This window comes from Styela clava, chromosome 10 (genome assembly GCF_964204865.1).
Source record: "Styela clava chromosome 10, kaStyClav1.hap1.2, whole genome shotgun sequence".
In the NCBI taxonomy this organism is placed as follows: domain Eukaryota; kingdom Metazoa; phylum Chordata; class Ascidiacea; order Stolidobranchia; family Styelidae; genus Styela; species Styela clava.
In genome coordinates this window covers 21749418-21763066 of record NC_135259.1, presented here as the reverse complement: position 1 = coordinate 21763066, position 13649 = coordinate 21749418, and the positions used below count along the sequence as shown (strand labels likewise).

Below are 13649 nucleotides of genomic sequence, written 5' to 3'. Positions count from 1 at the left end.
TTGCAAAATCGGATATTCAATGTCATACCACAAGTGCGCAGTTGATGCCGTTTTTATTTATATGATATATATCTCGAAGTAAAATTTGCACATCGAACACTGATAATTTGTCACATAAATGGCGTTTAACAACGGAATCAGGTTTTCTAAAATACTTCCACACGCCCGAACCACGCTGCCTATCTATTGCAGCAGAGCAATCATGAAACTATCTCGATTCGTGAATAATTTTAATAAGCGATACCGGGGATAAGAACACGTGAAATTGCTTTATAAGCATTGTGACGTAACAAGCTGAAATTATAAATTATTATGTCAAACGTCACGCATCGGTTAACTGGTTAATTTTACCCGGTTAACGGTTAAAGTGTTTTCCCTGAAATTCCCAGCCCTAGTACTGGTACGTTATTGAAATAAAACTACAATGAATTTTACATTTGAGCTAGTCTATATTACTACTATAGTCAAGTCTTTTAATTTACTGCCAGATAACGAAGTCTTTTCAAGCTTTGTGTTATTTATTTTGTGGGCTCACTATATTTATTCCAATTTTTGCAGAATAACAGTTGTAATTTATGTATTTCTAAGTTCTCTCAACACCTGTTTAGGGTACCGTGAGCGATCATCTGAAACTTGACGAAACTAGAAGTTGACTTTGAAACAATAATTGTGGGTATTGCTGCTACAACCTTATAAGTAAGGATGAGATCCCTTAAGAAGTCTTTCAACCAGAAAGAATCGTCAAAAATGAAGGCGGAGCGTCGAAAAGCCAACAGAAAAGCAATGGACCAACTAGTGACAATCGTGTTACCAACAATTGCAATTCTATTCTTACTAATTTTTCTCTACGTTTTCGTTTATTCACGCCCGAGTGGAGCCAAACAAGAATTATAATAATGTATTTTGAATTTAAATGAAGGTCTGAAGATTTGTATAAAGATAAAATTATTTTAGTTTTTACTTTTTGTGAGTCATTTCAGGGTGTATAAACTGTATTATTTTGCCAGAATATAGTCCTCTGGTTTACATTGCCACGATTCTGCCTGAATTTAATTTCAAAACCACACTAGCAGGCTCATTAATAATGTTTCAATATCTTTGCTGCTCAGCAGGTAAATTAAATGAATTCTAGATTGGATCGGGAGATTGTGTAGATTTGTATAAAGATGAAATTATTTTATTTTTCTGTTCATTCCAGTGGTTGTGTGAACTGTACTGTTTTGTCATAGTCTGATTACAGCCCTCTAGTTTACATTGCCATGATTCTGCCCAAAACCATTGCTGCATGCATTGACAAACTTTGTATTGTGCGAGACTAATATGGCTAGTCCCATCAGTGAAATGAATTTGTATTTCGGCCACTTAACTTCACACTTAAAATGCCCCTTGCACTGCATAATAGTATTCTCTGTCCATTTTTTTGTCCAATCTATTCAGAAATTGCCATTAGATAATTTTTTCATTGACCAAACTCTTTTTAAACTTTTTTTATGACCAAATGTTTTAGTAGCAGCTTTCTATTTCATTCAGGGAGTCCATGTCTGAATAATTTGCTGCTTTGAAGTTATTTCTTGCGATCATTTTTGACTTGACTATTGTGCGTGAATATATTTTACAGAAATTTGTCTCATAATTTCAGTAAAATATCATTGCAATTCGTGCACAAAGAAAAGTGCGATCAAATGACTATATTTCAATTTATTACATATTGCCGACATTACCGCAGAACAATTCAGCAAATAGGAACGCCCAGATTGTAAAATTAGATGGCCAGAGTTTTTTCGTTTTTCAAATTATAATTATGTTGAATTCCATGGTAAATTAAGTGTGTTTTGTCCTTTCTGTAAAATATATTTAAATTAATATAGAGCCGAATTCTAGGTCTATTGCTCAACATTTTAGCAATGAAATATGTTCACTCCCTCGAGCATGCCAAAAATCTGGATACCGATGCCTCTAGTGGCCTTATATGATTGAAGCTCATATTTTTACGAATGCTTTTCTGACTATCTTAGCCAGGTTTTAAATTTCTTAATAAATCAGTTAATGATGTCAAAATCAATGTCTGTATTGTGTAGATGGGAGACAGGGATAAGGTGTATGAATTGTCTGTGTGTTCAAGTATATGCTCAGAGCTTAGATGCTCACAATTTTGACAAAAATGACTCTCAGTGTTTTAAGAATTTTAAATATTCAATGGAAGCTTTCATGCAATGGAACCAATATGAGGATTACGGCGGCACTGCACCCTGCGTTGGTTTAAATTTCATGGAAGATAATTATGTGCTGTCGTGGGGTGGTTCATGTTACTGCTGTTCGGTTAAGACTTCCTCCACTATCAATTCCATGTGTCTGAAACAAATGGTGACCGTACATTTGAACCCATGCGTATATCCACGGGTTCAATCTATATGCGGGTGCTAAAACCCATGGGTTAGGGTTAGTATGGGTTTAACTATCCGTGAAACAAAAAAAATTCCATAGGTGCAATTGTCATGGGTTCAAATGTAATGGAACCGAAACAAATAGCTGGTTTACTAAAAAATAGCATAACCGTATTACTTTCATGACTCACATTTGGAGCCCGCCATGGGTTTTTAAAGTTAGAGACCTAGGATAACTTTTGTAAGATCGGTGACTGCCTAAATGGTTTGTGCATCGTCGTAAACGCAAGGTATGAATGAATACCAGGAGGGATTTCTACTGTTCGGCTTCGTGTGAACGGAAGCATCGCAGACTACTCGCTTCCCAGAGTTGAGTATGAAGAAATCATGAGCTTTGTCAGATAGTTTCTGCAAAGATATTTTGTAATAGTTTCCCAGTAAACTTGATAGTCATTCCTGATTTTGAGCTCCCATTTTGTGTTAGTAACTTACTTGCATTTCTGATTGCCCTTAATTTTAGCCTTACTTTCGGAGTGAGTGAAATAGTTTTAAACGAATTTAGACTTTTTGGTCAGTTGGTACATGGACTACAATTAAAAAATGGAGCATATTTATTTCCTGTCGCTGTTATAGGCCATAATTAGATCTAAAATTCTCCCAGGAGACAAGGAGAGATGGGACCTGCAACCGTGCTAAGCTATATAAAAACAACATCAGTTGTGCATGTGTGGCTGGTGAAACATCTTGTGGCAATCTGAAGCAAATAAGTGATTGTCTATTTCTTCATGGACTGGTATCTGAATAAGAGTCCAATATAAGAATAATTAAACCGTGTTTTCAGCATTCCTCTCCTCTGTGAAAATCTTACTATTTTATCTTTAGCCTTTCTACAACATTTGAACCTCTCCAATTTCTGTTTAAATTGGCTGATGCAGTTTCGCATGTTGAAATAGATATTTCAGGAATGTGCTAAGCCAGCGGTTCCCAAACTTTTTGTTTGCTTGCCAAATTATCAGGAAAAAAACTCACAGCGCACTTACACAAAAAAAATGCTGCCTTCAAATGAAGCTCGTGATCGTTAACAGTTATGTAACAATAGAGGGAGACACTACACAACAGAAAGTAAACGACAGACATCGAAAAGTAAAATGACTTTATTGATTCATATACACAGAATAAGAAACAATAAAACATTTATAATAAATACAAAATGTCAAATATTCAATCACATTTTAGAATTTAACACAATTCTGTTAATTTCTGTGATGGGTTGTTGTGTGCACCCCTTGGGAACCGCTGGGATAAGCTAAGGATATACTTGAGACTTTTCAACTGCAGAAATGATATAATTATGATATTTTTATTACTCAACTGCTTTACTTAAATTTTTATAATATTACAAACACTATAATTTCAAGATTTTTATTTCGTGAATCTATTTTCTCTAACAGCATTAACTTGAATTCAACAAGTATATATACTGGTGCGTTTTGCATAATTTCATCTAGTTTTAATAGCTCTTCGCATTTCAGTTCTCGCCCGTAACTTTCTTACTGAACGAGTTTCATTTACTTCTGAGAGTCCCAACAGCTTTTAGCAGTCTGTAACTTTGCTAAAGATGATGAGTCTCATACACTTCTGAATGAGTAATAGGTAACTTTAAGCTAATAATTTTGGAAAATTTAACGATGAAAAAATGGGTGAAACTTTGCACCCTTCGCCAGATAAGGCTCTAACCACTCACACAAAGAGCAAGCTTGCTTAGAAAAAGTTACATTTCCTGCCAAGTCCGACACTTTTTGTGAAAAGATTGACATGCATGGAACTAGTTTTCGGAAATACTAAATTTTTCTGGCTTGGCATTGTCAGCCGAGTTTATCACTCTTCGGGTGAAAAGGTGGGTCTAGGATTTGAAGAGTTTGACAACCGCAGACCACTAAGCCATCATGTAAGTCTGTCTGCACCATTCCATATGAGCATTCAGTTCATTTCTATCAACATCTTTCTCCTGGCATCAAACAATATTATACTTGCTGCCACCGCTGTGTTGAGACAGTCCGAACCAACAAACATTGGAATGTTTATCAAACCCATATAACCTTCGACCTTTCGTTTCCCTGCTTTCGTTGCTTCAAGAGCAAACTGACATGCATCAGCGCTCACTCCATGTACTTCACCACCGATGATGACGACAGTGTGTCCTTTTTCATATGTGACATCATAATAAGGTTTCGATTCAAAGATGACATTTTTATAATTATTGATTGTGACATCATTATCCTTGATATTCATATCGCCGGTAAGCTCTTTATAAAATTCAGAGTCTTCTTTAAATCTTCGGAAATCTGTCACCAGTTCAGACAACCGCATGTTTTCTGCACTGTGATGAGATAATTGAACATTTTGTATGTCGAATTTTTGCAATGCTTCACCGACTTCATCCCATGTGAGGCTGTGTTCGATAGGAATCTTAAAATGAGCTCCAGCACCAGCTCGAATAACTTTTGAATCCCAGATATCCACACATCCTTTAGTTGTTATCACCTATAAAATTCAAGAATCAATTAGATATCATGCTCAGGCGGCGGCGGCTCAACGGGCTAAGAGTTAGGAATATGCTCGCCACCGCACCTCTAATTACTCTGCGTGGGTTTGCAGGTTCGAATCCCATGCAGGGATGGTTATGTGCGAGAGGATTGCTGGACTCCTCGCCGTCGTTGGGTGGTTCACGTAACCGCTGGTCGGTTATGGCTTCCTCCACCACCAAGTCCATGCTTCCGAAAACAAATAACTAATTAATCCCATACCCGACTTGGAATGGTAACCGGACGAGAGGCCGTCATTCGCCATATGGTTAAGCCGTTTTATCGGCTTTCCTCTCCCCCGGGATAAATATGTAAATCCTATCCTATTCTATAATTCGATCTTTTAAGAGACCCACAGCATTCTACAAATTTTGAAAGAAATGCATTTATTTTGCATAAAATTTTTCGAAGAAAAATTTGCTCAAAGCCCGGCCAGAAACAGTCACCGAGAAGAAAAGAAGGTAATCTCTGAGTGAAGTTATGAAGTGCCATGAGTAACTGGGACTAGATTGATTTTGGGAAATTTTATATCTGAATACATTCTGAAATATTATTTCATATATACTCTAAATCCGTGGCTCTCAACAAATTGAAAACACGTGTATGGAACATAAATAATGAAATAAATGAAGCTGAAAATCAAGCAAAATTTAAAAATAAGACAGGCAAGATCAAATATTTTTATTTTTGATCAGCTTCACGCTCCCTCAAAAAATTGTCTGCGCCCCACCATTTGAAAACACTGGTCTAAATTGAGACACAGGTATTGTTTTTTAGGCTTTCTACACTAATTAGAAGTTTGTTTATCAAATACAAATAAGACAAAATTTTCATTTTTTTAAAATAATTTTTTTTTAAACGTTTAGCCTAGTTTAATCCCAGCCAGGGATGCAGAGTTGGGGTTTGGTATGTTTCATATCCAATAGAGAACACACAGAAGTTAATTTATATTCAATGACTTTCAAACACAGAAAATCTGAAATGACAATTTTTCAATCTCTTCTCAGTGTGTAAAAGTAATTTAACCAATCACACCACATGGTGGCTTGACTGAAAAAGTACTGTCCAATCACCTGTTCACAACCAGCGGCAGCAGCACCTCGTAGTATTGTTCCCATGTTTCCTGCATCCCTTATGTTGTCACAAACAAGTGTTAGCGGCAGAAGACTTTCGTCATTCTCATGCAACAATTCATTTCGCTGACTAATCACTTTTTTTCTGGTAATTTCATCTTGTTTGCTGGCGATTGCCAAAAGTCCATCCGTTTGGACTTTAACCTGGGTATATTGGAGTTGCCATGGCATTAATGAAAAATATTCTAGCAAAATATTTGAACAGAATATTTCTTTATAAATTAAGACAACTTTTTCATTTTATAAAATTGCATTTTTGCTCGAAAATTCAAATTTACTAACTGTAACATAAAAAAAAAAAAAAAAAAGTTTTTTAGTATAGACTGGAGGACCGATATGGCCATCAGAGTTAGCTTCCCCCACATTCCCTATTTTGTATTATGTACATGAGACTGACAGTTATTGTGAGTAAATGGTGTGGAAATAGCTAAATGTTGGAGAGTTGAACGGACAAGCAAACGTAACAGCTTTTTCATTGATTAACACTTTTTGTGCTGAAGGGGGCCCTTGTGCTACCTGATATATAACATGTTGCCAGATTTTCACAGAATCTTTAGGGTTTGACAAATTCACATTACAGCATGGACGGTGGGCAAGGGAAGGGAAATTTATTTGATGGATATAGTCAGGTCCAAAGCCCTCATCCACCAATTTGCCCAGAGCAACAAAAATAATACCCACCTCTGAAGCTTGTTGTATCTCTTTGAATCCAACTTTGATTAAATTTATCTTTGGCAGAAGATCGACCGGCAAGCCGACAAGATTCTGCAATCTGCTAAAGTAGAGAGAGCGGACAAACATCCCAGACTTCATGGCATCAGCAATCAGAAACTTTCCTTCCAGTAAACAAGCGTTGTGTCGTTCCCTGCAGAAAAAGAATACAATTAAATATTTTCATCAAAAATAAGAAGTTACGATTCTTTTTAAAATGATGTTTGCTTTCAACAAGATGCTAGGCATACAAGTACTGATACATAAAAAAGAAAGAGTTTAACAAAAAATATTGGAAACCACTGAGCTATACTATTAATATCAATTAAACTACCATGTAATTTTCAAATTGGTCAGAATCAAAATGAACTTGGAATTCTCAGCTGAAATAGGACTAAGCCTCACCTTCACATAATATGATCATAGAGGATGTCATAAATTTTGAGTCCGCATTGACGAAATTGGCAATTCGGTTTTTATTATTGAAGAATACATGTCATACGAATTTTTCTGATGAGCCGACTAATTTAAAATACATTCGATATTTCATCCTAATGTCCATCCTCGTTTGAAACCACAAGAAATTTTAGCTCACGTTCCAATGTTCAACTCATAGAGAATCAAAAATACGGCTCCAATGACCTTGTCTCACCTGTATGACCTTGACTTCATATTCAGCATCAAGTTAGAGAAACTTCCGATTTTCGCCGGATTTGGTTTTGTGAATTTTAGATTTAATATCTCTTGTGGAATGTCGCTATAGGTGTTGAATTCTTCATCGATTTCAGGCTGTTGTACTTCTGTGGTCTCTTTCAGAAGCTGTAAGAAAACAGACACATATAGTCAAGTATGTGGACCAATATGGAGGCAACTAATTTTGTTCGCCCACTTTACATCAAGTTATTTAAAGTGACTGAAACCTATGGGGTATATTCACTTGGCTAACACAGACAGTCCTCGAATTGTAATAAAACTAAAATAAGGAAAACCTGAATAAAATTATGGCCTAACCTGGTACACATACTACACCCATTTTTGGGTCCTACACGACCAAAATTCAATATTACTGGCCAGAAATTGTCATCTAAACACAGTGATGCAAACACTGCAGTTCCACACTCCATTGATTTTCAGGTTGAATTTCACCAAAATCTATGAAAACCTCACCTTTGTTTGTTTCGAAGCCCCTTTTCTCCTTTTCTTCAATTTTTCATTTTTGAGATGTTCTTTATATTTATCTTCATTTTCGAACGAGTCTATCATTCGTCGATAAATGTTTCGTCGCAAAATCAAAGCGATGGTGTTTTCATGAATCCCCAAGATGATTTTTCTTCCTATATTAGCTAACATTGTTAATAATCTAAATGAGACAGAAAGTATTTCAATTTAAATCTTCAACAGACAGGCAAAAGAGTCGAAGAGTGTTGTATTGGACTGTTTTGGAATATGGCGCCCTGCAGAAGAGTAGATATCATTTTTTTTATTTATCTTGGAGAGGAAAGTCAAGTCAGCTTAATTTTATGGCCAACCATTGTCTTTCATTAAGTTACTAATCTCCGAGATCATCTTTCTTCTGTGATTAGCTGACATTTTTCCTGATCTAGACAAGAAAACCGTATTCTTGCAAATATGGAGACCTGTAAAGCCGAAGAAAGATCCGCCAGAAAATTTTTGTATTTATCTCGAGAGGGCAAAGTGCATCTATAAAGTAGTTCCACTTGTTAAAATATCCCACCTTGATCCAAGCTCACTTTATTTTTGTTGGAGGGAAACCACTTTTTTTTCATTTTTTCGAAAAATGGATGGTTTATTTACTAAAAAAGTTGGTCTCCAGGAAATAAATAAAGATTTCAGACCAGGGTTGCGAAACATTTTTTGCCGGCAGGCCGTATAACCAACTTCAGACATCTAGCTGGGACACACAAATTTGATTTTCTATGAACACAACAATTTAAAAAATTCTCAAAATGCAAAATTTAGTTCATTCAACATTTTAGTAAAACACTTGAAATTTCGAGTTTTTACATAGTTTGTTTACATCAGCTTCAACCCTTAATGTTGAAATACTTAAGCGACAAGGGAAAGGAAAGGCAAGGGGAGAGAATCCGGCTATCGCTTAGCCTTTCGGTTAGAAAGTCACCGGGCAAATCGGCAGAAGATTTAACGCAACGACAAGGGCAAAAAAAACCAGAAATCATTACTCATGTGAGCATCTTTTAAAAAACGAACTTTGCATTGTGATTTTATGCTTGATGGAGAAACAAGGGCCACACTAAATGTCTTGGCAGGGCGGGCTGCAGCCCGGAACACCACTGTTTTAGACTATATAGTTTGATTTCATGTGCATGTACTTCTATGAACAACGCGTCTTATGTATGGACAAAACCTTAATCTAAGCAATTGGCGGTTAGCCCCATAGCCCATAAAATACGGTAGTAATGGATCCATCTTTTGAGAGAATTCGATATCATGACTCTTCCTACACAGAGTGCACCATGAACCAAACCCTTTGATATGAGCCATTCATATACCATCCAATATCACACATTACTTGAAGTATGAGAAGCATTTGTATAATCATCATGGCTGACCATTCCTCAAGATATTCATGAAATCTTAGTTTGAGACCAAGAGTTTTTTAATGAAATGTTTTTACTCTGAATAAAGCTCTTTACAAGTATTTATAATAATATCCTGTGCAAGAGAAATAGTGCGCTTGTTAACCACGGCCTCTCATCCAGTTACCAGTCCATGTTGGATATGGGAATAAATAAACATTTGTTCCAGTGAAATGCAACATTTCACTCTGTTTATCAAAAATTGATTTTACACCCCGGTACTGACAACAAAACACAAGATTTTCAAGTTTTTGAAAAAATTATATTGCAGTGAAGGAACATTGTGACATAACAATAATATTATTTTATAAAATGTGCCATGAACAATAAAATATTATTTATGATATAACAAGGAAAATACAATGGAATTAATACATTTAAAATTACAAGATAGAGAATCATTTCATCAAAAACCGATCACATAAGTTTGCAAGAAAGATGAACAGATTTCACACGAGGCCTCCAACCTAAAACAGTTGGCTCATGGTCCTGAAGAATTCGTTCTCCGTCACACGGCCGATTATCTTGTAGGCTTTTCCCTCCCTTGAACGGAAATTAGTCGCAACACCTTACTTGAAGGCTTGTTCTCATCAGAGGTGTGAAATCAATCCAGAATTCTTGTAAACGTTGAATATTTTTTTTAAATAATGCTCAAGGACTTCGATTCAGTTTATTTCCCGCAAATTTAGCAGAATCTCAGCCATGTATGACGTTACAGTATTCACTGATTCTGCAGCAGAGGTTCAGTGATGCATAATAATGAAAATGAATTTGGAAAAATTACGTTGACATGGAACTCACTTTAATACCAATAAGGCTCAGTACTGACGGAAAATATAATTTAATAAACTTTCACTGAAAAGTTTAAGACAACCAAAAGAAAAAAAATCGAAGCTCAAATGAGGAATCGTGTGTGAAAAGTCATCAAAAAATTCTAGTTTTTTTATTACCGTATTGAATTACCTTTGGATAACATTTTCAACTTATACAAGGATTCAAATATTTTTAAAAATCTTTTCTAAGACTCGTCCTAAAATATCAAGTGCAAAAAATACCCTGGATGAGAATTAAGTCATTGTGATGTTAGGAGATACCATGGTAAATTTTGTGAAAAGGGTAGCATTTTTTATTTTATATCAGAAATAAGAGAAGTGTCGAATTGAACATAAATCATAATTTCAATGCAAAAATGGCAACCGTCCACATAATCCATCAATTCCAATTCACAGAATCTTCGTGAATTACTTGAATCATGGGTGCATTTTAGTATTGTAAGCCTCTCAAGTTTTCCTTATCTAGCAGTTCAGTAATCGCTTGCAAAAAGACTTGTTCAGAGTGGAATACACCCCATTTTTTTATTCTAAATTCCCTAAAAATTTTCTTTAGAGTCCATTTGGAAAAGACAGGTATTGGAACAAAACAAAAAATATTTTTTCATCTAAATAATTTATACATTCTACTAGCAATTCTTACTAAATCTAAATTCATTCGAAAAATAAAACAAAACTGAGTTGTGGAAAATGAAATTGAAGAAAAGAGAGTTTGAGGTCTGGGTATATTCAAATCATTGGGAGTGTCTAGGGTTGGGCTTATACAAAATTGACACCACAAAATATAACAACAGAAAAAAATGAGGAGGCTAAATCATATGGGGAACCACGACTTCTCATTGAATGTGTGATTAGTTAGCCGGTGACCATACTTATTTCCAAATGCATGGACTTGGCGGACATGGCGTTGCAGATGGTAAGTTCTTAAAATATGCTTTTCTTGAAATATCACAAATCATTTAAAATCGAATCCTAGCCAAAATAACATTGATACAAATATACCAAAATATTCGGGTGCCCATAAAGTCCCTTTACAATTTCAATTTTGTTATGTAGTTAGTTCTCAATATATCTTAACCAGGTTTGTTGTTTTTTAATCAGTATTTGTTCAAGTATGTTTACCTCAATTAAAATCATCTGTGAAGGCCAAAACAATATATGGTATTGAAAAATTCCCTTTGCGTTTTTAAAAAATTTTGAGACTTCATGGACTCCCTGTATATAAGAATTGCTTTAATTGAGCCAATAGGCATTTGGCAATTTGGTAATGCACCATTATGATTCTAAATATTTCAGAAGCTCTTGGCGTTTCAGTGTTTGACCGTAAATTTGCTCAGAGATGATTTACTTCTGAGTGTGTTTGGATTATCTTGCTGAGCAAAATTCACTGGTATTAAATAATAAAATTCTGGGTATAAATTGCGAAAATGCAATAATAATAAGATGGCACAGATACTGACAATTAAAACAAAAAATAGAAATATGAAATAAATTTAAAATAAATTTGAAATATAGTTTTTTTTACCCTGGTTACTCCCCACCCCTGCCCCAAGCAAATCGAAGTACGTTCTCAATTAGTCTAATAAAAATATCACAAGTAGTGTTTCGTAGGTCAGAGGTTATGCGGTTTGAACCTGGAATTTTGCTCTAATCCAGGGGTTTGGTGAAATTTAAAAAATAATTAGTAAAATTAATTTGGTAATTTGGTAAAATTTGAAAAATAATTAACCCCTCAACTGCCATAGGACTGTCCATAAATAAAACAAGAAATGAGTTGCCAAGCCAGACAGTCTCTCCATCATCAGGAAACGTTGCATTCCTAACAATGTTGCAATCCTTTGAAAGGTCAAATGCCACATTTGGTTATTTACTTTCTTGAATGGGAAATTTAGCTTCAATGCAGATCCTAATATCTCCCCGGCTGACATGACAGTTGCAATCTTGTACTTTCTTGCTCTCTAAATTTACCCCTAATTCAGGTCCAGTATGGCCCTCAAGAGAATTTACCCCTGGATTGAGAGCCTCGGTTTCCTGATATATTACAGACTTCAAAAGGATTTCATTGGGATTCAATACCATGATCTTAGATAACCACAAAGTTCATTGAAGCTTGTCCAATGCAGAATTCTTCTTCATTCGTCGTATGCGTTGACTAGAAAATGTGTCACAAATTTTTGTGCTTTTTCCCGATCTAATCTAGCCTCCATTCTTGGTTTCCGAACTTTTGATGGAGGACGAAGCATAAGTCCGCTGAATATTTGAGCTGAAATAAACAAAACAAGTTGAGCAGTTGAGTTAAACAAAGATAAACTGGAAATCCAGGCCCAAAAATATAAAATTGAGGGTTGGACCCTTTTAAGATGTAGAAATAAGCATTTTTATCACACAGCAATTTTTGTAGATTGAAATGTTTTTTAGACTCTTGAAAACCAACATTTTTCGGCCAGACTTGGAAATTAGAAATTTCAGAAATACCGTTTTCCAGGTTATGCTGTTTGCAAGGCCCGAAAACCTGTTTCGTATAAAAAAAAAGGTTAATAACGCTATATCACAAAGTTATAAAACATTTTTCCATGATTTTTTTTTTTTCAAAACCAAACATGGAGGAGCCATGGTTTCAATTTTATTATTTCATATTTCCCACATCTATACTTGAAACCAGTATGCATACACAACTATGATACGCTCTGATATTGAGTCAAGATCAGTTTAACTAAAATCAATTTGCAATTAAAGAAGTCTTTTTTCGAAGTAAAGATGATCGAAATCTTATTACGCAAGATTTTCTTTCCATTTTTGTATAATTTAAAACAAATTTTGGGGAGCATCAATAGAAGGTTTTATGGAAATATACATCTATTAGAAACATTTGGAATTTTCATTGAAAAAATAGACTAATATTTTGACACAGACATTTCCGCTGAAGTGATGTGTCTTGAGCAAGGAGAGACTTACCGACTAAGTCAACGTCTAGACCATTCTCGCTGCTGTATCTCAGTAATTCTCGTAAGAACGCACAAATGTATTTGAACACATTGCGATGGTGTCGAGTCATTCCTTGAAGAACCTATAGGAGAAATAATGGAGTGATTAGAAACATGGCTGAGTGAACTAGCTAATTAGCTAGCAATAATGGCCCAGACTGGATAAAATACTACTTTATATCCTCACATATAAGCCAAATTAAAACTAAAAAAAAGTTGTCAAACTAAGGGACTTATACGCAAATAACTCGGATCGGACTCAAACGAAATGACACGAACGTGAAGGATTTTGAGACACTTATTACTGTTATTATTAAAAGTAAAACATAACAACAATGGTTATCATTTTCATTAATTCTATTCTGTAACCATTTGCTGTTATAGACGAGTACAACGTATTACAA

General features: G+C 35.2%; 2 protein-coding genes across 3 annotated transcripts in view; both read right to left on the bottom strand.

Moving 5' to 3' along the window:
- Nucleotides 1-3442: 3442 nt before the first annotated feature.
- On the bottom strand, nucleotides 3443-8566 carry LOC120337397 (rRNA methyltransferase 3, mitochondrial-like). 2 transcript variants are annotated; one of them, XM_078117443.1, is made up of 6 exons: nucleotides 8549-8566; nucleotides 7981-8173; nucleotides 7466-7632; nucleotides 6784-6967; nucleotides 6043-6246; nucleotides 3443-4928 (listed from the first exon to the last, which is right to left on the bottom strand). In XM_078117443.1, exons 2-6 carry the CDS (start codon nucleotides 8161-8163, stop codon nucleotides 4365-4367), a joined length of 1302 nt encoding a protein of 433 aa, XP_077973569.1. In that variant the 5' UTR covers nucleotides 8164-8173; nucleotides 8549-8566; the 3' UTR covers nucleotides 3443-4364. The 2 variants fall into 2 exon arrangements, with proteins under 2 accessions (XP_077973569.1, XP_077973568.1); XM_078117442.1 differs by lacking the exon at nucleotides 8549-8566 and having other exon boundaries at nucleotides 7981-8396.
- A 1105-nt stretch (nucleotides 8567-9671) lies between these two features.
- Nucleotides 9672-13649, bottom strand: part of LOC120337385 (inositol polyphosphate 5-phosphatase OCRL-like) — a 36680-nt gene continuing 32702 nt past the window's right edge. The window contains exons 19-20 of the mRNA XM_078117318.1: nucleotides 13217-13328; nucleotides 9672-12524 (exon numbers count right to left, since the gene is read on the bottom strand). Of these exons, the coding sequence (XP_077973444.1) occupies nucleotides 12394-12524; nucleotides 13217-13328 (243 nt within the window). The 3' untranslated portion in view covers nucleotides 9672-12393. The remainder of the gene's footprint in view (nucleotides 12525-13216; nucleotides 13329-13649) is intronic.

Excerpts from the sequence above, each read along its gene's own strand:
- LOC120337397 (XM_078117443.1), bottom strand. The coding sequence starts at position 8,163 with ATGTTAGCTAATATAGGAAGAAAAATCATCTTGGGGATTCATGAAAAC. Across the intron at positions 6,968-7,465 it reads ATGAAGTCAAGGTCATACAG|GGAACGACACAACGCTTGTT; the intron begins GTGAGACAAGGT and ends CTTTTTCTGCAG. Across the intron at positions 4,929-6,042 it reads CTGCCGCTGGTTGTGAACAG|GTGATAACAACTAAAGGATG; the intron begins GTGATTGGACAG and ends TGAATTTTATAG.